Below are 24611 nucleotides of genomic sequence, written 5' to 3' on the forward strand. Positions count from 1 at the left end.
TTCTTATATTTATGTAATATCTTTTCACATTTTTAACAACAAAAAGGTCTTTTTTCCTACCTAGCTGAATATATATTATTACACATTTTAAAAAGAACTGTATAATGATCAAAGCTGCCATTTACACAGTGCTTTCAAGTTTCCTAAGCATTTTATAGGTACTCTTTCATTTGACTTCTATTTTTTTTAAATGATAAAGAGATCATTATTCCCATTTGACAGATGGGAAAACTAAAACTCATAGAAAAATGTAATGCCTTGCTCAAAGAGACATTCAGTAACTGGTAAAATCCTTCTAAAATTGAGGTCTCCTAGTTCCTGATCCATGACAACATGCTTTTTCTTTAAGAAAGTAAAATTCTTGAATGTCAAGAATAGCTTCCTGTAACATTTCAGATTGGAAATTCAGTTAATATATTCCTGTGAAATAAGTTAATTCTTAATTCAATGAGAGAATTGCAGGCTTTAGACCTTGGCAAAAAGTAGATGATAGGAAGATAGGAAGAAGAGAGTGTGTCTTCCCCAGTAGACATTAAAAAGGAAATAATTTATTTTCTTGATGATGATCAAGTTAAGTACAAGAGAAACAAATATATTTTGGGGAAAAGAAAGCACTCTCCAATGGGGGCAAGTTGGGGACCAAATAAGAAAGCTTACTTGTAGTAAGCAGGTAGAGTCTGAGCTAATCCTTGGAGGAAGCTAGGCATTTTATGAAGTGGAACTGAAAAGAGAGTGCCCCATATAAATAGAAAATATCAAGTCAAGTTCAGACAACAACTAGCAATCTAAATAGATGGTAAGACCCTATATTATGATGGTAGTAGGGGTAAAAATTAGTAACAATTGGAAGAAGTATTGAGAATACTAAGTCAATAGGACTTCATAACTTTCTGAACAGGAAAAGAAATTAAAAGGAAAGAATTAGAAATAGTATACCAAAGTTTTGAAGGAAAAACACTAAGTGAATGGTGGTAATACTTAAAGAACCAGAAGGGAAAAAAATTTTAAGGAAAAACTTAAACTTTGAGCACATCGAATTTAAGGTGTTGGTGTGAAATTTGGTAGGAAATTCCCTATAAATAATTGGAAAAAGAGGCTAGAGGTTGGGAAAAAGTCAGGGTTTTTGCTATTGATTTGAGAGTCATCTAGTTAGAAGTGACAGTTGGAGTGATATACGGGACTATATGATTTTTACTAAGCAAGGAAGTGTATTAAAAGCAGAGGAAATGTCAAATTGGGAGATTGGAAAAAAGACAAGGAACCAGTAAGAGACACCAGAACATTTAGAGAAGGAATAGGAATTAAGAAAGAAACTTATCTTAGGAATCAAGAAAATTGAGACTATGTACTCATTTAAAAAATAGTTATTAATACATTTACAACATAACAAGGAACTGTAATAGAAACTCTTAATAGTCACTTTCAGTGTTGTTCAGTTTCAGTCATACACTATTCTTTATGACCTCATTTGGTGTTTTCTTGGCAAAAATATTGGAATGGTTTCTCCTTCTGCAGATCATTTTGCAGCTGAAGAAAATGAGGCAAATAGGATTAACTGACTTGCCCAGGATCACACAGTTAGTAAATATTAGTAAATGGCTAGATTTGAATCAAGTCTTTCTGACTCCAGATCCAGTGCTTTATCCACTATACTATCTACCTGCTAGTGGTAGTCACTGGGATAGGAAATAGATAAAACAAAGATAAAACTCCAAGGAGAATTCAAATTTAAGAGGCGAAAAGCAGAGCTATATTTAATGCTGCAGAAAGGTCATAAAGCATGAGAACTCAACAAAGAATTCTTCAGGAAATAACTAATGACTTTTAAGAGAGTTCGAAGAAAGGAAATCATTCTGTAAGATGTTGGAAGGAAAGTGGATCATGAGAAAGTGAAGGTATTAACGTCTTTCTTTTGCTATTTGGTCATAAATTTGAAGAGAAGGATGAAATGGTACCAGATGAAGTAGAAGGCAAAGGAAGGAGCTATTCTAGAATTGTAGAGAACTAAGTTTATACATATTGGTAGATGAAAGGAGTCAGTAGAGGGACAAGAGGTGAAGATTCAAGAGAAAGGGAATAACCAAGTCCTAAAGAGAGTGCAAGAGAAGATTAAAGGCACAGGTAAAGTCATTAACCTTGGTGAGTAGACTTCTTCTTTGGAAATAGGAAAAAAGAAAGAGAAACTGAGTGACTGAGACATTGTGAAAAGCAGGAGTCAGTAAAGATTTGAATGATCTCTAAATTCAGTAAAGTAGTAAGTATAGATCATCTCCTGGAGGAGTGGTAGGGCAGTTGGGGATCTGAGGAAAGAAGAAATTTAGAATGTGAGTAAAGAGAGAGGGTGTCAAAGAAAGTAATACCAATTGCAGCTCAAATGAATGATAAGCATGTAGCTAAAGATGAGATTTCAGTGGACTTAGCAGCCTGGAACTAAGACCAAAAAAAAAAAAAAAATCAGATGTTAGAGATAACCCAGAAAGGAGGATTAATAGAACCAGAGATAAGAGTGGATAAAAACTTCTAGAATGGTGGTTGTTATCTCATTAAAAACTAGAGGAAGACTGGCATGGAAGTAAGTGAAACTACAATGATTCATCCTTTTCCTCCTCCCTTCCTCTTCTACTCCCCCTTTCTTTTCTCTTCTCATCACATGAGATAATAATTGTAAAACACTTAGCACAGTGCCTAGAACATAGTAAACCCTAGAAAATCTTCAATTGTTGTTGCTTTTATTATTATTACTATTTCATTATTGTTTTCTCTGCTTCCCTTTTACCTATAACCATAAACTCCATTTCCCTATGTCTTTTGAAGTCTTTTCTTTTTTCTTTTGATCAAATTTATGATTTTGCCATTATAAAGAATTCTTGGTATTGTATTCCTTCCATACCAATGTCCTTCCAATTTAGCAGTATACTGATAGTTTTTAATTCATAATGTGCTTTTTGAAAGCACATGTTAGATGGGTCTGGTTTTATTTTTGCACCCCTAGTACCTAGTAAACACTTCAAAGTGGGGGGAGGAATCAGGGTAGGTGGGGAGAGGTGGGGAGACTGGGGCAATAAGAGGTTATGTGACACAACCATCACATGACCTGGTACATCTCAGAGTCAGGACTTGGACCTAGAAATCTTTTTACTCCAAAGACAGCCTTTTTTCTACAACAATATGCTGCTGCTTATCATTTTCTATTCTTATCTGAACATGATATGAAATTACTCTATAGTATATATTTTTATCATTTGTTAAATTGATTGAATGAAGTTTTATATGCCCTGCCTTTTTTGTTTTATTAAAATGGGTGAGTTGGTTTATTTTTCTTTCTATTAAAAACAAAAACATCAAACAAACAACTGTTAAAATCTTAAATCAAGTTTCTTTTTTAATCCATCCTGCCTTTGCTACTGTATTACCACTGCTGAATCAATCTTGTCAGCCCTGGATACAGTAATTCTTTCTTCTTATGAAATACCTTACCATTATGATAACACTGAGTTAGATCTGTGCATATTCCCAGAATCAACAACCAAATGACTAGCTGGAAGACTTCAGGAAGAAAAGAAGATCTCATTTAATCGCTTTTCAAGGGAAGTTGTTTCATTTCCTCTCTAAGCTGTAAAATTCTTGGGGGGGGGGGGTGGATTGTCAGGATTTTAATTTTAATTTTTTTCTTAACATAGTACAACAAGCATTTCTGTAACAGTACAATAAAAAATTATTGCACATGAAACTGAAAATCTACTATGCATAATTTGCTTTTCCTTTCAAATATACATCAAACTTATTATGTAAATTTCTTTTTTTCCTTTCCTTCTCCTCCACTTCCTCCACCCTAGAAATGGCTACCATGAGATACAAGTGTAAAATTATTCTATGCATACTTCTGTTTGTGAGTTTTTTCTCTGCATTGCAAATAGTGTTTCTCTCCCCATGTGTCCTTTATAGTTAATTCGCTTATTTATAATAGTCAAAGTAACTTATTCATTCAAAGTTATTTTTCAAATTGTATGTTTAACCTATATTGAATTACTTGCTGTTTTGGGGGAAGGAGAGGGAGAAGAAATTTGAACACATGATTTTGCAAAGGAGAATGTAGAAAACTATCTTTGCATGTATTTGGAAAAATAATAATATTATTAAATAAAACAAAAACCAAAGTTGTTCTTCAAACAATGTTGCTTTTACTGTATACAATGTTCTCCTGGTTCTGCACATTTTGCATTTCATTATCATGCAAGTTTCCATAAAAACTGTTTTTAAATCAAATCAACAAGCAATTATTAAATCTCTACCATATGCCAGAACCTAAAATATTTTTGAAGGAAATTCAATAGCAAACAAGCTCTTGGCATTGGATTGCAAGTTCTCTGAGGAGAGGAACTGGGTGTTCTTTTTTCCATTTTGTTTTTTGTATCACGAGCTCCTAAGCACATATGTCTTGCACATTGTAAATGCTTATTATGTTTATATTGGGTTGGATTGGAATTGCTGTTCTTTGCACAAAAGAAAATAACTTCTAAGTGCTGCTGGCAATTTTCTGTCAAAGAAATCAAGCTGGTTAATTGGAAGGCAAGCAGGATCAAAGTGTATACAACCTCTGGCTACCATTAAAACATTTGAGCTATGTGAGATATGGAAACCAAAGAATAGCAGGACAAAATGATTCTAAATGCCTGAACCTTAATATTTGCATGGAATAGGCCACAGCTAGACTCTATTGCTCCATCTGAGTCTTACCTTGTTCACAGAGTTTCTTGGTAAGAGAACCCTCATCTTGAAAGTAAATTATGCGCTTCTGTACAATGCTGGCCCTGTAAAGAACAACACACACCAAATGAGGATCAGTCTTTCTTCAAAAAGTAAGTAAATGGTCTGAGAATTTTCAGTAACTTCTTGTTATGGAAGGGCCTTCCTTTTCTCCACTTTTAATTTTAAACTTCAGAGGTCTAGAAATTTTTGTGAAGAAGCACAAAATATATGAAGCAAGTAATCCTGTACCTTCTTTCCTGAAGGGGGTTGGGGCAAAAGAATTTTAAAATGTGTTTTAGTTTTGCTCTGAAAATGTCACCCTGCCTCTTTCCAGAATTAGCAAACTAAACTAACTTTGACATTCTATACAAAGATTGCTTCAGCAGCTCTAGCTTTTCCTTAAACTTGTCAAACAGAAGATATGAGAATTTGAAGAATATTTTGAGGCTCAAAAGTAGTTATTTCAAGACAATCAAGATATATTACTTAATTGGAGACTTTGTAAAGATATATTAGCTCTACTTCAACCCTGTCCCCCAATATTATTTATTTTTAAATAGCCTAACCAGAGGTCGAAGATCAGAACTCTCAAAATCTCTGTATTTTCAACTATGAAAATATAAAAATACTGATATGTCACCATGGATTCTGCCCTGTGGTAGGGCCCTATTATTGCCTTATTGCCTTAACTATCCCCATCAATATCAGTATCATTCTCTGATGCCTTATTACCCTGTGGCTTTTGGAATAGAAGCTATCCCACACACACTCAGCTCTTGTCAGAATAGGTCTTGAAAAGGAGACAGCAATATGACATGTGAATGGACTGAAGAGAGAGCCTTCTTTTAGAAGCATGGCAGGATTTTCTCGATAAAAAAAACTGACCTATCCCTCTCAAATTGATATAGGGCTTAAAATATATTTTTTTTCTTGACTTCCACTCCCCAGGGGAAACTGAGGAATAGGGTTTAGAAAGGAGGAAGAAGACTAGAAATGGTAGCAAGGGAGTAGGGGTTACATATGATACATGCTTAATTTCCATTCTACTCACTGGTGGTATCTGTTTCTGTTTCCCTGTGTGTGTGTCTCTCTCATACCTACATACAGTATTATTCTTTCCTCCCTGTTCCCTAACTCTCTCCCTGGCTTCCTTCAGAGGTGACAGGTCTGAGTGATCTCATACAACCAATGGATGGGAAGAAAGGTACTGATTTACAATTCCATTGCAGTTGTGCTACCCTTGATATTTTCTTGAAAGTCTTTTCTCAATCAAAGTGTCTGTCTTTTCTGAATGGGGCTCAGTCCAGCCTGATACCTCATGAAGATTTGTTAAAAATCCTAAGAGTTCCTGGCTAGCAAGGGAAATAATTAGCATCTTAACATCCATCTGTGAAGCAATAAGTTTACAATATTGTACTACTTTAACAACATAGCATGCAGAAACAGTTTTAAAGACTTAAGCATTCTGATCGGTGTAATGACCAAGCACAATTCTAGAGGACCCATGATAAAATAAGCTACCTATCTCATGACAGAGATGATTCAAAATGTGCAATGTGACATATATTTCTAGACATATTCCATGCAAAAATTTGCCTTGTTTGACTATGCATGCTTGTTACCAAGATTTTCTTTATTTTTTTCCATTGCAGGAACTGGATTTTTTTCCCCACTGAAATTAATAAAATTTAATCTAGTCAACTAGCACTTATTAAGTACCTAATATATGTCAGGTATTGTGCAAGTGCCAGGAATACCCAAAAAAGGGCAAAAATAGTCCCTGTTCTCAAGGAGCTAAAATTTTGAAGGGGGAGACAATATTCAAACAACTATGTACAGGATAAATTGGAGATAATCAACAGAGGAAAGGCAATAGTATTGAGAAGGATTGGGCAAAGGTTTTTCCTTAAGGTTGGACTTTAGTTGAGACTTTAAAAATGCAAGGGAAGCTAGGAGGTAGAAATAAGAAGGAAGAGCATTCTAGGGAAGAAGGCAGTCAGTAAAAATGATTGGAGATGCCAATTTTTAAATTTAATTTAACTAATTAATGCCATGCTATTTCTCATATATTTTCCTAGCAATGCATCTCAAACAATCATTTTTGTATATTTTCCTCCTATATATAGAAGAAAAGTATCTACCTTCAGAATTACTAATGATCAGATGCCACATGGGAGAAAAGTTGCATATAATGCATGACAAGCCACAGCTAAAATTCAGAGATGTGTCCCTAAATGCAGTGTGACATGGAGAGCTGAAGTTATTTGTAAAAACACACACACACACACACACACACACACACACACACATTGGTGGGACTAGTTCAAAATTTGCAAGGAAGTAACATTTTTGTTACTTAACATGATTTTCTTCTTAATGTGATTTACAGACAAGTTTTATGATGTTTGTTGTTGGTTGGTTGGGTTTATTAGAGATTTTGTTTGTTTGTCTGCATTTTTTTTTTAGACTGGGCTTCTCTGTTGCATCCATGCTGAAAATGTAGAGATTATTCTTGCCTTCAAAGCACTGCTAATCAACAAAAGCTTTGAACAACTCCATTTCTGATCTGGGCCAATTTGCCCCCTCATTAGAAAGTTTTATAGCCACCCACTCTCAGCATATTAGTGCTACACTTCATGTGGACACCTAATTTTCACTTTAGTGCACTTGCAGATTAGAACTCTTGAGCCCAAAAGATCCATTAGTTTCAACTTTCTCAGCAAGAAGCACCAACACACCCAGCCTTTCAAGATTTAAAATAAAGCAATTATCATTCCAACAATTTTTTAAAATCAGCTTTTCCCCAATCAACCAACCAACTGATCAACCAATATACATGAAGTGCCTACTATATGTCAAGTATTATGCTAAATGCTAGGGATACAAAAATAGGCAAAAAACAGTCCTTGTACTCAAGAAGCTCAAAATCTTATGTAGAAGAGGACAAAAACAAATAAATGCAATTAAGCTATACACAGGATAAAAAGGGAAAGGGAAATAATTAATAAGGAAAATATGCAGAAGCATAAGTGTTGACATGAATGAAACATGCCTAATTTTTCTCTTAGCTGGAACAAGGGAATACAAAAACAAACAAACAAACAAACAAAAAGCCCTGCTAAAATCGTTCATTTGGTCTGAAATAAAGAACAAAAATCTCAGGACAATGATAATAATTAAGTGGAGACTGTTTTCAATAGAGTTAGCAGAGAGTCAGTAGCTCTCAGTTGAAAAAGGTACAATCATTTAGCTCTAGGTAAAATGAGGATGGTAGAATATTCACTAACTTTATGCAGGATCAGAAAGGATCAGCAAGTACACAAGTGATGCTTTCTGTTTGAACATCTTATAAGAAATGTAAGCACTCTTTCCACTATATCCAGAAGACAGTTGGATTATGAAAAACCAATGAAGAAAAGAATTCTGTGAAGTTTGCCAGTAACCACGTTGGGAAGCAATACTAACAATGTTGGGAAGGGGACACCCTGTGGATTGTGCAATAACCCATAGGCTGCTTCTACAGCAATGGCTGTAGCAATATCTAAGTGCCACATTCCATTTCAGGTCAAGGCTGGCAATTGTGACGCTGGAAAAACTGCTGAAATACCCCACAAAGCTTATATCATTTCACAAGAACAGATAGAGAAAGAAGGAGGTCTCAGAGAGAACAAAAGGCTAACCCCAACAAATATGCTAGAAAGCAATTTTCTTTCTCAATTTCTATGCTCCCCAAATGGTTTCAGAAAGCAGAGCTCCTCAAAAACCCAAATGATGTACCACTGTGCAAAAAGCTTAATGATAAGAAGCCTGTAACTTTTACTTTCTCTTGTTGAGTTTTATCATAACTACATAGCTAAAGCCCTGCAATATAGAGATCATATACAGACCTGCAATATACAAGCCATGGGGGTCTGTGTACCAAAATCTCAGTTTGCCAAAATTTCAAAATGACAGAATAAGATAGAGATCAGAAGCTGTCGCTTAGAACACCAACACTACCATCTCTGAGTCTTTTGTCCAAGGGCTCAAGAATTTCATCCCAAGACCATTCTTGGTCTCTTATGAAACTTATATGAGAGAGAGAGAGAAAAAGAGAGAGAGAGAGGAAGAAAGAGAGAGAGACAGAAAGAGAGAGAGAGAGAGAGAGAGAGAGAGAGAGAGAGAGAGAGAGAGAGAGAGAGAAGGAGGGGAAGAGAGAGAAGGAGGGGAAGAGAGAGGGAGAGAGTAAAAAAAAACCAAACACAGTCCAACAGAAAAGACTTCTCAGCCATACTTTTTTCCCAATCACCCAGGACATTGCTCAACTGGACAAAGACTAACCTAGCTTCTGTCTTTTCTTTAAAGACAACTAGCTATTCAAGTATCTATGTAATGCACAAAGCCACATACACTAATCTAGATATTATTTTCTTTGGGGTCGCTTTTAGGAACCATAGGAGAGCATAGGAGACAAACAGGGTTGGAGAGTAGGGGGGGGTGGTCCTATTGGGATTATAATCAGCAATTGCTGCTTTTTTGTTCTCCCAATCAAATAGCCTTGGCATTGTATATCCACAATCAGATCTTCCATCTTTTTCTTTAGATATAGTGCATATTTTGTTACAGATGTTTATTTTTATTTTCAAAGTCTGTCAAAGCCTAAAATAATTTCACATCCTGAGAAATTTGCTGATTATGCTCGAAACAAATGTTTGGTACTAATATCAGAAGTAGAACATGCAATGGAATTTTCAAATTATATTCTATTTCAAAAAGATAATAGCTTCACAAAATGATAAAGTAGTTTATAAGAAGTCCCTTGATATTCTGGAATTATAAATCTCGCCTATATTCTGCAGCAATTTGGCAGCATGGTTAAATAACATTTATATCCAAAATACTTTCTTATCAAGAAGGAATGCATTAAAGAAATCTAAATTAAATTTCTCAGTATGCTAGCTTCTCATGCCCCACTCTCTGATGAAAGTCTAAATAATTCACTAATCATCATAGCAAAAATTTTCATTTAAATTTAAAATGGAAAAATTCCACCAATAATTCTAACTGATTTGAACTCACTTAGTCTTTTTCATTTGGAAAGGTCTTATTTTCCACTGTCCATCTCCATCTAGTTTTACTATTAAGCTTCTTATGTGTATGTATATGCATGTATGTATATGCATGTATACATATGTGTGTATGTCGATGTGTGTCTATGTATACATACATATATGTGTGCCTGGAAAGGTGTATGTACATATCTGTATGTGTATTCATGTGTGTATATGTGTGTACATATCTATATATGTTTATGTGTATGTATATTATGTGTATTTGTTTGGATATATTTGGAGATTCTATGGCTCTATTTCTTCTTGATCTTTTTTTTTCCAACTATTTTTTTTCTGAGGCAATTGGGACATATCTAAAGTCATAAAGCTAGGAAATATTAAGTATTTGAAGCCAGATTTGAACTCAGATCCTCCTGACTTCAGGGCTGATACACTATTCACTGTGCCATCTAGCTTCCCCTTCCTTGATCTTAACAGTACCTTTTTTTTAAACAACCCAAAACACTGAGAATGAATAAAACATTAATCAAATAGTATAATTAACTTGAAAACATCAATATCAACTACAGACCTCATAGCACTGTTATGATGAGATATTCCTAAACCTCAAAGTTCTATATAAAAATAATAGAATTATAGATTTACAGCTGGAAGTGATGGTAGAAATCATTTAGTTTTACTTTCTAAGTTATGATTGAGGAAAAAAGGCCCAAAGAGTAAATAAATACCTCGGCCCAGGGAAAATCAATATATATGGGAAAGACAGGATTTCAATCCAGATTATTTCAATTTAAATCTAATGCTTTTTTAAATTATTTTTATTATAGCTTTTTATTTACCAGATATTTGCATGGGTAATTTTGCAGTATTGGCAATTGCCAAACCTTTTGTTCCAATTTTTCCCCTCCTTCCCCCACACCTCTCCCCCAGATTGACCAATACATGTTACATATGTTAAAGTATAAATTAAATACAATATATGTATACATGTCCAAACAGTTGTTTTGCTGTACAAAAAGAATCGGATTTTGAAATAGTGTACATTTAGCTTGTGAAGGAAATAAAAAAATGCAGGTGGACAACAATAGAGGGATTGGGAATTCTATGTAGTGGTTCATAGTCATCTCCCAGAGTTCTTTCACTGGATGTGGCTGGTTCAGTTCATTACTGCTCTGTTGGAATTGATTTGGTTCATCTCATTGTTGGAGAGGGCCAGGTCTATCAGAACTGATCATCATACAGTATTGTTGTTGAAGTGTACAATGATCTCGTGGTTCTTCTCATTTCACTCACATCAGTTCACATAAGTCTCTGCAGGCCTTTCTGAAATCATCCTGCCGGTCATTTCTTACAGAACAATAATATTCCATAACATTTATATACCACAATTTACCCAACCATTCTCCAATTGATGGGCATCCATTCATTTTCATATTATTATATTCCATTCTTTCCTTTGATTTTTTGTGGTGACAGAGTAATCCAGGATTATTAATTAATATTCTTTCATAAATAGAAGTGATTTTCTTGACTGTTTGCAAAATGTCTTAACTGGAACACTAATAGTTTGTTGATGGAGTTGTGAAATATCCAACCATTCTGGAGAGTAATTTGAAGAGCCCAAAGAACTATAAAACTGTACATACCCTTTGGTCCAGTTATTGGTCTATATTCCAAAAAGAGAAAAAGGGGAAAGAACCCGCATGTTCAAAAATGTTTGTAGCAGCTCTTTTTTGTAGTGGCAAGGAATTGTAAATTGAATGGATGCCCATCAGTGGAGAATGGTTGAATAAGTTATGGTATATTATTATTCTATAAGAAATGATGAGCAAGCTGATTTCAGAAAAGCCTGGAAAGATCTACATGAACTGATGCTGAATAAAGTGAGCAGAATCAGGAGAGCATAGTAGTTACAAGACTGTGTGATGATTAACTATAATGGACTTGACTCTTGTCAAGAATTGATTCAAGGCAATTCCAATAGACTTGGGATAGAAAATGCCAATCACATCCAGAGAGAGATTTATGGAAACTATGGATTGAAGCATAAGATTTTCACCTTTTGATTTGTTGTGTTTTTTTTTCCTTTCTAGTGGCTTGTTTTTTTCTTTTGGTTTAATTTTTCTTGTACAACATGACAGATATGGAAATGTGCTTAAAAGGATTACACCTATTTAACTTACATTGGAAGACTTGCTGTCTTGGGAAGGGAGGAGGTAGCGAAGGGAGGGAGAAAAATTTAGAATTCAAAGTTTTACCCAAAAAATGTATTTTACATGTATTTAATAAAAAAGAATACTATTAAAATTTTTTAAAAGAAAAGAAAAATAAAGTGAAAAAACTGTGTTGTTTGTTACTGAAATTGTAAAATGAAAACTATCTCACTGGAGTTTTAGATCTGGATATATATGACTCGTGTGTGTGTGTGTGTGTGTGTGTGTGTGTGTGTGTGTGTATGTGTGTGTGTGTGTGTATTTGTGCTTCTGGTAATTATCTGTGAATTCAATCAATCAATATTTTGTTGTATATATGCAAAAATTCATGGAATGTTCCTACACTTTCTCACTGGTATTCAGCTTTTCCATTCATATATTCTGTTCTTATGGGAAATCTAGGATAATTAAAAACCTAAGGATAATAATCTCTTTGTAATTAACAATTACCTGGGCTAATATGGAAATTCTCTGGGGTTTTTTTTTTTAAGTTTCTGCATTCTGGTTATCTTCTGCTAAATTTCTTTCCATTCCTCTCCCTTTATCTGAGTCATCTAAATGTGCTATTCTCTCTTTCAGAGTCTCTATTTCTTTAACAGATTTTTCCATCAGTTTTTCTATTTCTTTCTACCTTATAGTTTGCGTTTTAAAATTCTTCAGTGATCCCTAGCCTCATTTCATTTCTTTTATCTTCTTTCAAGAGGCTTATAATTCTTATGAAGCATTTTGATGTGTCTTACTTTAGTTACACTTTCTCTAGTGATTTGAAGAGCTATTTATCATATAAAGAATTTTTGGTCCATTTTCTTTCATAGTATAATACCAGTTACATTGTGTTCTTGCCTCACTACATTTTTATTCATTTTTCTGTTTTTATTAGTCTCTTGGAAGTCTTATCTGTTTAGGAGTCAGGTTTAAACTGACGCTTTTTCTCTTCAATTTTTTGTCTTTCAGCTTTTATCTTGTATGCCCAGTAGCTTATCTCTAGTTTCATTCCTGCCTCTTTAGCTCCTTTTTCTTCCACTTTTGAACAGAAGCCTCTTCCTCTTTCTAAGCTCATGCTAACAAGGTATGAGGATCAGACCAAGATCTTTCAGTACAGAACGTTCCATGAGATGAAAATATTCCCATTATGGATTTCTAGTTTCCATTTTCTCTGACATAGAAATTATTTTTCTTCTAGTTGGCTTTGAGATGTCACCTATCCTTTACCCTTTCTCCCATTATCCTCCCCTTCAGTAAGATTCATTAACAGTTCAGACTTAGTCATTACCATGAGTAGACAGTGCAGGAATACCAACAGCCTGAAACATATACCCACCAAGTTATTTGTACTGACTGCACACAGAACACAGTATGGGTTGGGAGGGAGTTTGTGAGTATATTTACATTTGGGGAATTATTTCATGAGATTATTGTATTTTTGGTTCTTGCATTCCCTTTGTATGGTGTACTTGTCTCTTTTTCTTCTCTTTCAACTTATTCTGTAATTAGGTAGCTAAGTGATATCTTGGTATAGTGGGGAGAACGGTGGACCTGGATCTAGGAAGATTTGAAATCAACTCTATCTTCAGATGTTTACTGGCTGTGTGACCCTCACCAAGTCATTTAACCTCTATCTGCCTCAATTTCCTTAGTACCTACTTCTCATGGTTTTTGTAAAAATAAAATGAAATTTTTAGGTACTCTGAATACCTTAAGCACTATGTAAATGCTATCTTATCTGGTGCATCTGGGGAGGGAGTGTCAGATTGTAAATATGTGCATAAAACAATACTGCTACCTTAATTTTTTGTCATTCAGTCATTTTCCATTTTTGTCTGACTCTCCATGACCTCATTTGGAGTTTTCTTGGCAAAGTTACTAGAATGATTTGCTATTTCCTTCTCCTGTTCATTTTACAGATGAGAACACTGAGGCAAACAGGGTTGAGTGACCTGCCAGGAGTCACACAGGTAATGTGTCTAAAGTCAGATTTGAACTCATAAAGAGATTTACTGATGCCAGACCTAGCCATCTACCCATCACACCACCTAGCTGCCGACCTTAATGATTACATCTCTCACAGAATTGAGGATGGGGGAAATGTTTCTAAAATTTAAAATTCTCTCCAAATATGACCTGTTATGAAGCTTACCTTGCAAGATTTATAAAGTGTATTATGTGTAAGGGTTAAAAAGCCTCTAGAAGCAAAGAATGCAGTTCAAGGCATGTGGGAGGACCTGAGGGATGAGAGGTTCCTAGGCACAGGCGAGTCCTACGTGGAGATGGGGCATAGTCCCAAGAGGTGGTGTCTGACTCCAGGTACCACGCCTTCCTCCTTAGTGCTCTCAAAGCCTAGCACGCCTCCCTCCTTCTTCTCAGGCCAGGTTCTTAGAGGACCCCCTCCTTTCCCTCATATCATCAGTGGGGTATAAATATGTGCTATCTCAGAATAAAGCTCTCTTTTGCTTCACCCCTACCTTCTGGTGGTCTGTCTCTATGGATCCGGGTTGGTGCCCGAAGACGGGTAAGTGTGGCCTAGCCGTGCCGTTGACAGACGGGCATTAAGAGTAGCTCTAAGGGAAGCTACCAGGTTACAGTAGTCCATAGGGGTATAACATTATGGATCATTAGAATCATTGGGTTTAAAGATGTTAGAGCTTTTGGACATCATATACCCCAGCTCCAAGACTTATATGTAAGGGGTGTATAGGATGGCCACCTCCTGCTTTCTATCACTCAGAAAGGTTTTATGGAAATCCACTACTATTCCACCTAAGTCTTCTGCCTAAGAATGAATTGCCTTTTTGCATCTTACCAAATGGTACTCAGTAAATTCTCAATACCATCTTAAAATCTAGCTTATTGTCCCCATTTTGCAAATTTAGAAGTTATGGCTCAGAGAGACAAAATGTTTTGCAAAAATCCCTTTAAACTTTAATTGAAAAATCTTTGCTTGAATTCAAATTTCTTAAGTCCAGTGTCTTTTTCATTCTTTAAGACTTTAGGAGCCCTCTAGAAAAAAAGAAGAGGGAAAAAGGGAAAATTGGAATAAGAACATCTCTAATGCCAATTATCTGCCAGGTGCACTGGGCCAAACACTATCCAACATATCCATCTTCACAACAGCCGTAGGTAGTAGTTCCTATTATTATCTCCATTTTTTCAATCAAGTAACCTAAGTAAATAGTGGGTTAAGTGACAAGTTCACACAGCTAGAAGTGTCTAAGGTCAAATTTTACCTCTAGCCTAGTGTTTCATCCACTGTACCACCAACTGTTTCTGGGCAGATTATCTACTACAACCTATTCACTTTATATAACTTAGCACTGTGCCTCGTACACAAGAAGAGCTTACCAAATTCTTTTTGATCCATCGATTATTGATAATGAAAATGAGCAAAGTCAAGAAAATCAAGTAAGAAGTTGTAAAGGCAAACACTTGACTCGTAACAAAATGGTATTTTTACTATACTCTAATGTCACCTTAAATTAACAATTATTTTAATGCTTATACTCAAGACTGTTACTAGTATTTGCATTAAAACCATTCAACTGACTTAATAGTAAAATTTTAGAGAATGATTTTGTTCTTGGTGACTCTGCCACCCTACCAGCTCTTTCTATAAAGCATTCTTTTGAAACAAGAATGATGGCCCAAGGAAGAATTGTCCCATTTGGAAGTAAAAATGCTGCATTCACCTGGAGTAGTTGCTGCTAATTACAGGTGGGCATCTTTATATTTTTGAAGTCCTCGGAGGTTTATTCCAACCCAGAACAATGCTTGTAAGCATATTAGTAACTTCCACAAGGTGATTACTGATACCTATTTTTGTGATACAGTGAGTAAACAGCATAGACTTTTCATAAGAAGTAACATCTGATGGTAACCAAAGTAACATTATTTAGAATAAGATTTAAAGAAATATAAATACCTATGTGCAATTTGTGAAAACATAAAACCAAACTCAACATTTCTCCCTATAACCTTTTCTTTCAGTTCCTATAACATTTTGTGCTTATTCCATAAGTTATCACATGTTCATTTATATTTTAATCATTAATGCATATCCTATTTTTGTTTCAAAACTGTATACTACTTATAGGCAGGGACAACGTCAACTTTGTATCCTTTCTCACAGAGAACATGGCAGGGTCATGCAAAAGGTTGAAGCCAAACAAATGTAGAGTTTAATTACTAATCACTACTTTATCCAAACTCAGTTTTCAATAAAAAGACAAATACGAAAATGCATGGAGAAAATGCATCCTGATTTTTTTTTCTCAAAAGGTTTCGAAGGACCTATACACATCTCCATCATACATGTCTCTAGTTTGGGACTTCAAACACCTTGATGTCAAAAGCCCTCATAGGTAGCTTTATTCTGTCTTTCAAGAGATGCTTTTAATAATCTGCTACAATTTATCAGAGAGAAGGTATTCATTTGCCTTCTTAGCACACCCAATTAGCTCTCTAAGCACTTCCTGCTCTCTTCTGCATCCCTGTCTTCCTTTGAAACTGCTTTGTTCTTCACTCAGCTTTCTGGTCCACATCTGCCATTTCCAAGAAAGGGTTTCCCTGGCAACCAGACTTACTAATTCTTTCCAAAGCCCCCTCCCAATAGAGAGCTGAAATTAGCATACAATCCCTTGAGTGTATTGACTAACACTTCTTCAGAAATCTCTGAAAGCTTCTAAAGGTTTAGGGCTTGCCCTCTATCTGAGATTTTTGACCCATATATCTTTCTAAAGAGGCTATCTTTCCTTCAGAAGGTTTTTGAAATATATTTAAATGGAACATAAGGTTTTAAAACATATATACATATATATATATGTGTGTATATATATATACACACACATATATACTTATATGTTCACTTGTATATATACATACTATATATGTATAAAACACACACACACACACACATATATATATGTATATTTGAGAATGAAATGGGCTTCACCATGATACTACTATTAGTTCATAGAACTATGGCTCATAAGTTACTCAGAAAGCCAAGTGCTTTTTGAGCTGTTGACATCTTGCTGTCTCTGATGCTTTCATGACTTATGTCCTAAAAATAAGACCCAAATGAGATATGACTAGAGCCAGTAACTTGGATGCTGAGCATGTAGAAGATACCATAGATGTCACCAAACAGGTAACTTTTACAATTTTGGAAGGCTGACGGGGACAGTGACTAATTTTTTTATCATTGACTAGCAATGCTTTCGTAAGGGCCAGAAAGCAACAAGTCATAGATCTGTCATGTCTTGACATTCTCTCTTTGCATCAGGGTCCTTTAAACTGACAGTTAAGCCTACTAAAATTTCATGTATATGATTATCTAGATCTTTGGATAATAGGATTGAGAATTAAGGGGACATTAAAGAACATCTAATTTAGAGATTCTTGTATTCCCAATGGTTCTGTGGATAAATTTGAGGGCATCCACTAACTTTGATGAAAAAACTACATTTTATTTCATAATTAGTTTACTTGTAATACTATTTTGTTTTATGCATTTAAAAACATGATTCTGAAAAGGAGTCCATAGGCTTCACCAGACTGCCCAATGAGTCCATGACTCAAAAAATTGTTAAGAATCTTTGGTCTAAGCAGGATGAGTACAGAGAGGCTTGAAGAGGCTTACATGAACTGATGCTGAGTGAAATGAGCAGAACCAGGAGATCACTGTACACTTCAACAATGATACTGTATGAGGATGCATTCTGATTGAAGTGGATATCTTTGATAAAGAGAAGATCTAATTCAGTTCCAATTGATCAAAGATGGACACAATCAGCTACACCCAGAGAAGGAACACTGGGAAGTGAGTGTAAACTGTTTGCACTTTTGTTTTTCATCCCAGGTTATTTTTACCTTCTGAATCCAATTCTTCTTGTGCAACAAGAGAACTGTTCGGTTCTGTACACATCTATTGTATCTAGGATATGCTATAACATATCTAACATGTATAAGACTGCTTGCCATCTAGGGGAAGAAGTGGAGGGAAGGAAGGGAATAATCGGAACAGAAGTGAGAGGAAGGGATAATGTTGTAAAAAAAATTACCCATGCATATGTACTGTCAAAAACAATTATAATTACAAAATAAAATAAAATTTTAAAAAAGAATCTTTGGTCTAATCCAACCTCCTCATTGTAAATATTAAAGAACTCATGCTTGGAGAGTTCAAAGGATTTATAAAGGTAGCACATATATTAAGTAAGAAAGGTAGGAAATGTATGCATTCCTCTGACTCCAAAGTCTGTATTTTTTCTAGTATCTCATATTACTATCTAACCATACTACTTACCCAAAACGAATAGCTAACATCCAACAAGGTGCTTTAAGGTTTATAAGGTCTTCTATATGCTTGATAATGTGACCCTCAAAACTACTCTGTGCCGTGGGTAATTTCAGCCCCATTTCACAAATGAGGATAAACAATTTGTTCAGGATTACAAAGCTATCAAGCATCAACCACAAGTCTTGATCCCAGGTCTCTCCTCATTACAATATCCAATGCTGCTTTTCTAATGACAATTTAGCCCACATTTAACCAAAGTTAATTAAATACTGCAAAAATGCCATAAATGCCTAAAAATAGCCCTTTCAGCTAACGTTTGATCTCTTTGCTAAGCCATGGGAAATTACAGTTTGCAACATAAATTTATTTACAAAACATTGTGGGATGGTCAGTGGAAGATAATGTGCTCATATTGCCTCAATCAGTGAGAAGAAGTTTACCTTTTTATAATACTGTGACTTTAAGTAGTTAAATTCCAAAAGCCATACAACAAACTAAGGTATCCCCACATGATGCTAGGACTATCTTTCATATAAGAATTAGATTTAGGCATTTTAAATCCAGAAGATAATAGATGAAAGTCACAAAGAGTCAGATTTAAGCTCCAAGAAAGGAAAGAGGGAGAGAGGAAGGAAGGAAGGAAGGAAGGAAGGAAGGAAGGAAGGAAGGAAGGAAGGAAGGAAGGAAGGAAGGAAGGAAGGAAGGAAGGAAGGAAGGAAGGAAGGGAAGGAAGGGAAGGAAGGGAAGGAAGGGAAGGAAGGGAAGGAAGGGAAGGAAGGGAAGGAAGGGAAGGAAGGGAAGGAAGGGAAGGAAGGGAAGGAAGGGAAGGAAGGGAAGGAAGGGAAGGAAGGGAAGGAAGGGAAGGAAGGGAAGGAAGGGAAGGAAGGGAAGGAAGGGAAGGAAGGGAAGGAAGGGAAGGAAGGGAAGGAAGGGAAGGAAGGGAAGGAAGGGAAGGAAGGAAGGAAGGAAGGAAGGAAGGAAGGAAGGAAGGAAGGAAGGAAGGAAGGAAGGAAGGAAGGAAGGAAGGAAGGAAGGAAGGAAGGAAAAAATAACCTAAGAAATAGAATTGTCCAAAAATGGAATGAGATATCACAAAAGATAGTGAGTTCACTAATAGTGAAGGTCTTCCAGGATGAGGCTGACTGTTAGGGATATTATCAAGGAAATTCTTCTTCATTTATAGATTGGGCTATAGATGACTCCTGAGGTCTTTGCCTTCTTTATGACTCTATACGTCTTCTGTATCCAAAACTCAATGTTCTTTCCACTACATTATGCTTCCTCAACCCCAGAGTAGAATACTTTTTTTGCCTGCAGTACATAAGTGGGGGAATCCTTTGGCCTCCATTGAAGGCTCTCACATGAGAAGGATGAAAGTGAAGTCCATGTCATACCTGCAGCTTTGTACAGAAGAGAGCACTGTACTCAGTAATGAGAGCCCAGAAATAAATTCCTAAAATGGAGTTCAAAGGAATGAGTAAAATCAAAGGATCCAAATGCAAAGGAAGCAGTGACAGTGGCAAACAATAAGAGCCTCAGTAGTCCCTGCTGCTTTGTTTTTTTTTTGCTGACACTTGCGAACAGTCCGTGATCTGAGACTACATCTCCAGGCTGGAATTTAATGTTCCTTTTGTACTTGAGGATTTGTTTCCTATGTGGACATCTCTTGCACTGTCTTGGAGGCTGTGGCTACCCTGTCTTCAGCAAAGCCTTATGAAGTTATAGTCCTAAACTACCAGTGGAACTAAGAAACAGATTCAAAGTAATACCTACTAGATAAGGCAGAATGGAAAACATGATGTGAGTTCAGAATAAAGATCTCCTCCTTCCTAGGGAATGTGGGAGAACATCAAGATTAATGTATGTTTGATGGACCTCCATCCAGTGGAGGTCCAGATACTGACTTTAAGGGGGCAAGCAGATCTGATCTTATCCTTCAATAAGCTTTTAAAGTACACAATATAGATAGGACAATTGTCTCTAGATTGGTCTTTGCAACAATGGCAAGACAAACAATGACATTAGCTCCACACACATATATCCACGTACACATATATAAGTATACATTTATTATATTATTTATATGTATTATTACATTTACACTACATATATTTATTTTTGTTGTTCCATCTTTTCAGTTGTATCTGACTCTTTATGATCCCATTTGGTGTTTTCTTGGCCCATTTGGGATTTTGTTGGCAAAGATTTTGGAGTAGTTTGTCATTTCTTTCTCCAGCTCATTTTACAGTTGAGGAAACTGAAGCAAACAGGGTGGAATGACCTGTCCAGGGTCACACAGCTGCTAAGTATCTGAAGCTGGATTTGAATTCAAGTATTCCCGATGCTAGCCCTTGGAGCTCTATACACTGTACCACCTAGCTGCCTTATATATATATATATATATATATATATATATATATATATATATATATATATATATATATATATATATATATATATATATATATATATATATATATATGTGTGTGTGTGTGTGTGTGTGTGTGTGTGTGTTATATTATATGTATAATCTCCAGGCTGGAATTTAATGTTCCTTTTGTACCTGAGGATTTGTTTCCTATGTGGACATCTCTTACACTGTCTTGGAGACTGTGGCTACCCTGTCTTCATATGTATATTACATATGTATGTGTATGCACACAAACCTACATAAACATAGATGTGTGCATTGTGTAAAGATATTTGTCATTTTTACATATTTATATAGATATAATTGACAAAAATATTTATAAACAATTCACAATCATCACAATCTAGACAGTCATTCAATTCTTCTAAATAAGACTCCTTAACCTTTTTTAGGTCATGAACTACTTTGGCAGTCTAGTGAAGCATGCAAAACCTTTCTCAGAATTGTTTTTAAATAATTGAAGGAAATGCTAAATTTCAATTAGAGGTTAGTGAAAATGAAGATGTAGTTTTCCCATCCAAGATCAAGACCTTTAGAAATCTACGGGGACCAGATGGAGCAGATTAAGAAACCTTGCTCTAAATGATTCCCATCTTTACATTATTGCTGCCTTTATCTGTTTCTCCTAACTCACAAAATTAAATAAAATTATGGTCACAAAAACCTTGGCTGTGATCCTAAGAAATTTAAAAGAAACTTTTCTAGTTTATTTCTTCCTAGAATTCCTCAGTGACTTCTATGCTTATGATAGTTACATTTTTCTTTCATTAAAGACAGAGTATTTACTCCACCAAATTTCAAGTCTGATGCTTCATAAAGTTGAGGAGATGACCCTGGGTTCTCAAGCTATGCCGAAGGAGTGCAAACTCTGCCAGGTTGTACCAACCTCTCAGATTCTACCAACTAAATGCAGCCCCAGTGACATACTGTGTCTGCTGTATGAAGATCAGTTTAGCTAAGTATAGAAATATTCAGGATCAGTTTGGCCTCCAGATGAAGATTCTTTGTCCATAGTTACTCAGGAAATAGAAAAAAATGTAGGATGAACCTACATCCAATAGAATTCTCCTCTACTTCCAAAAGCAATCATAGGTTAGTGGGGAAAATGGCAGATAATGCTAAGGGCATAGTTTTTAGATTATCTGCAAACATTTATGTATTTGTTGTGAGATTTTTGTCCAATGACCAACAAGCTGATATATCACCAAAGGAGCAGCACTTCCTGTATGATGACATTTTTTGCTATTAATGAAAGCAGAAGACATAACAATATTGAAATAAAATGATTGCTCATAGCAATTAGTTCTCAGAAACTGAGAAGTAAAGTTTATTTGAATTTATCCTTTATCCAATGATTTTTTAAAAAAAACTTGTCATTTTGTGAGAAAATTGGTCACCTCATCCTGCCTTAATTGAGATAATTTTAATAAATGTAAACATAAAGAACATAAAGAAAGCTTATCTTCCAATATCTTTTGCAGAAGATGAAATCAGGAAGATCCCATGAGAAACAACAGACTCATGGTACTTTAGAGGTTATCTCAGAGGCCATCTAGGTCAGCTATATAAAAACCCCTTTTACAGTCATGTTCCCTCCTCAATTCTTCTCAAGGCTTACTTTTAGCTCTCTGATCTTCTATCTCCATTATACCCCCATCCAGGTAATTTTTTTCTTTTCCCACAGCTCCCCAACTACTTTTCAGTTTCGTTTTCAACGTAGTCTTCCCCCATTCTAATGTAAGCCCTGTAAGGGAAAGAATTCTCTTAGTGCTTGTATTTGTATTCTCAGTGCTTAATTTAATGACTAGTACATAGTCTCCAACAAATGCTTGTTTATTTGCTGACTTGATGTAGTTAAGTGGGAAAGTTAACAGATGAGCTGCCTAAGGGGTACTTTAATATGCATGGAATATTAAAGGAATAAGAGAAATCCAGCTTTTAGCAGGTTTAATGGATTCTCTATGGAGGATTTGTGAAAAGTCAAAGAGAATAATCCTTTAAATGAGAAGATATAGGTCAATTGAAATCAGAAATGGCCAGAGTACCCACATTAGGATATCATAGATCTATTAAAACCGGGACCAGCCCCCAAGAAACTGTCCCTTCAAAACAGCAGCTAGAAACGAGCTTCTCATGCTCCAATTCAGAACTCTACCAGGTGTCAATTTGATGTTTTAATGTTTACCTTCTCTATATGGGCATATAACAAATGGCCATGTGGCAAATGAGGGCACTAGTAATCCAGGATGCTCTGTGATAATGCCTAAAGCACGGAGGGTTCTCACACTCAGCATGACTTTTTTTCCCTCTCAGGCCACTTCCTAAATATCACATTACTCCCACTTTCACTTGATTGACATAGATGAAGACCCAAGCTCCTGCCATTAGCTACTTCTCCCAGCCATCACTGCCTCTCTCCATACTTCTGTGTTCAATGCCTCCAGGCTATACTCCAAACAACCAAACAGCATAAACCCAAGCTATGTCTATTTTCTGATCCTCCTAAATGTGCCTAAAGGGATCTTGCATCCCTTGTTTCCCCCTTTAACCACCCTTGTAATAATAAGCAATAGGGAGGAAACATGGTTGAAGTACATCTGTCTTCCAGTCCAGTCTCTGAAACATCTCAAGTTCCTGACAGAACTATCAGCAGAATATTATCTAATCTCAGAACTTATCTCCATCATACGTCTTGTCAATACCATTTTTAGCACTTCAATTGTTTTTTTTAATCCAGTAGAAAATTGTTAACACAGCAGAATTGATTTTCAGATCATAGCAGAGACTCATGAATTATATTACCAAGGGGAAAAAATGACTAAAATGGTGAGATGGTTTAAATGTGCCCATGAAAACCAGTGACAGACAAATGCTATAGCCTACAGGAAATAATCACCATCTGGCTGTGAATATAAGTGTCCAGTTGCTGAGAGAGGGGGAGAAGGTTGAAAAGGCCAGAGGTCAAATCCCTGTTTTATTTCAAGAATGAGACTAGCAAAGAGTGCTATTAAACTGCCTGAGATATAACATAGGCAAGAACCACAAGGTCCATTTGTTCAGTCAGCCTCTCCAGACAGGTCAGCATGGACTGTGTTAAATGGCATATATTTGAAATTGCATCTGGATGTGATTTTAACGTGAAAAGTAAAATTTCGAAGATTAAATTTGTCCATCAATTAGAAGTGCCCTGTTATATTACAAGAGTCAATCCTTGCCAAACTTGAAAAATGTCTTCCTTTCTACCTTTTAGGGTAAGAAAGGGTTATTATATATGAGTTTATCCCCATTTACCAAAAAGATAATAAATTCATTTCCTAGTTTTCTAATCAATAATTTCTGCTTCTATATCTTTGCTTTTCACTCCTTCCCCTGCCCCCACCTACGCTTGTATAGGATTTCTGTCTCTTCCATCAGAGGAAGGCTATCAGTAATTTCTTTTCCCCACTAAGAGTTCCAGTCACCTTGTAATCTTCAGTGGTCTGGAAAACCAGCAACCAAGCTTCTTCAAATCATACATAAAACAAGAGAGGATGTATGGCATAGTGAAAGAAAGCTGGCCTCAAAGCCAAGAAGACTTGGATCAAGTCCTGCCCCTGACACATATTAGGTGTATAACTCCAGGAAAATCACTTAACTGTCCAATGTTCTAGGCAACTGTCTAAGAGTATATGATACAGAGGTATTGACCTATATTAGCAGGTATTTCTATTACTAGAATCAGCTACGTGGTACAATGGATAGAGCATTGTATTTGGAGTCAGGAAGGTATTGAATTCACCCAATCTCAAACATTTACTTTTTGGGACCCTGACTAATTGCCTTAATTTCCTAAATTTGTAAAATGGGGACAGCAATAGTGACTATCCCACAAA

General features: G+C 35.7%; 1 protein-coding gene across 1 annotated transcript in view; it reads right to left on the minus strand.

Moving 5' to 3' along the window:
• SPON1 (spondin 1) overlaps positions 1-24611 on the minus strand; it is a 362466-nt gene that overhangs the window by 194166 nt on the left and 143689 nt on the right. The window contains 1 exon segment of the mRNA XM_074275432.1: positions 4738-4811. Coding sequence (XP_074131533.1) covers positions 4738-4811 — 74 coding nt within the window.

Source organism: Sminthopsis crassicaudata, chromosome 6, assembly GCF_048593235.1.
Source record: "Sminthopsis crassicaudata isolate SCR6 chromosome 6, ASM4859323v1, whole genome shotgun sequence".
In the NCBI taxonomy this organism is placed as follows: domain Eukaryota; kingdom Metazoa; phylum Chordata; class Mammalia; order Dasyuromorphia; family Dasyuridae; genus Sminthopsis; species Sminthopsis crassicaudata.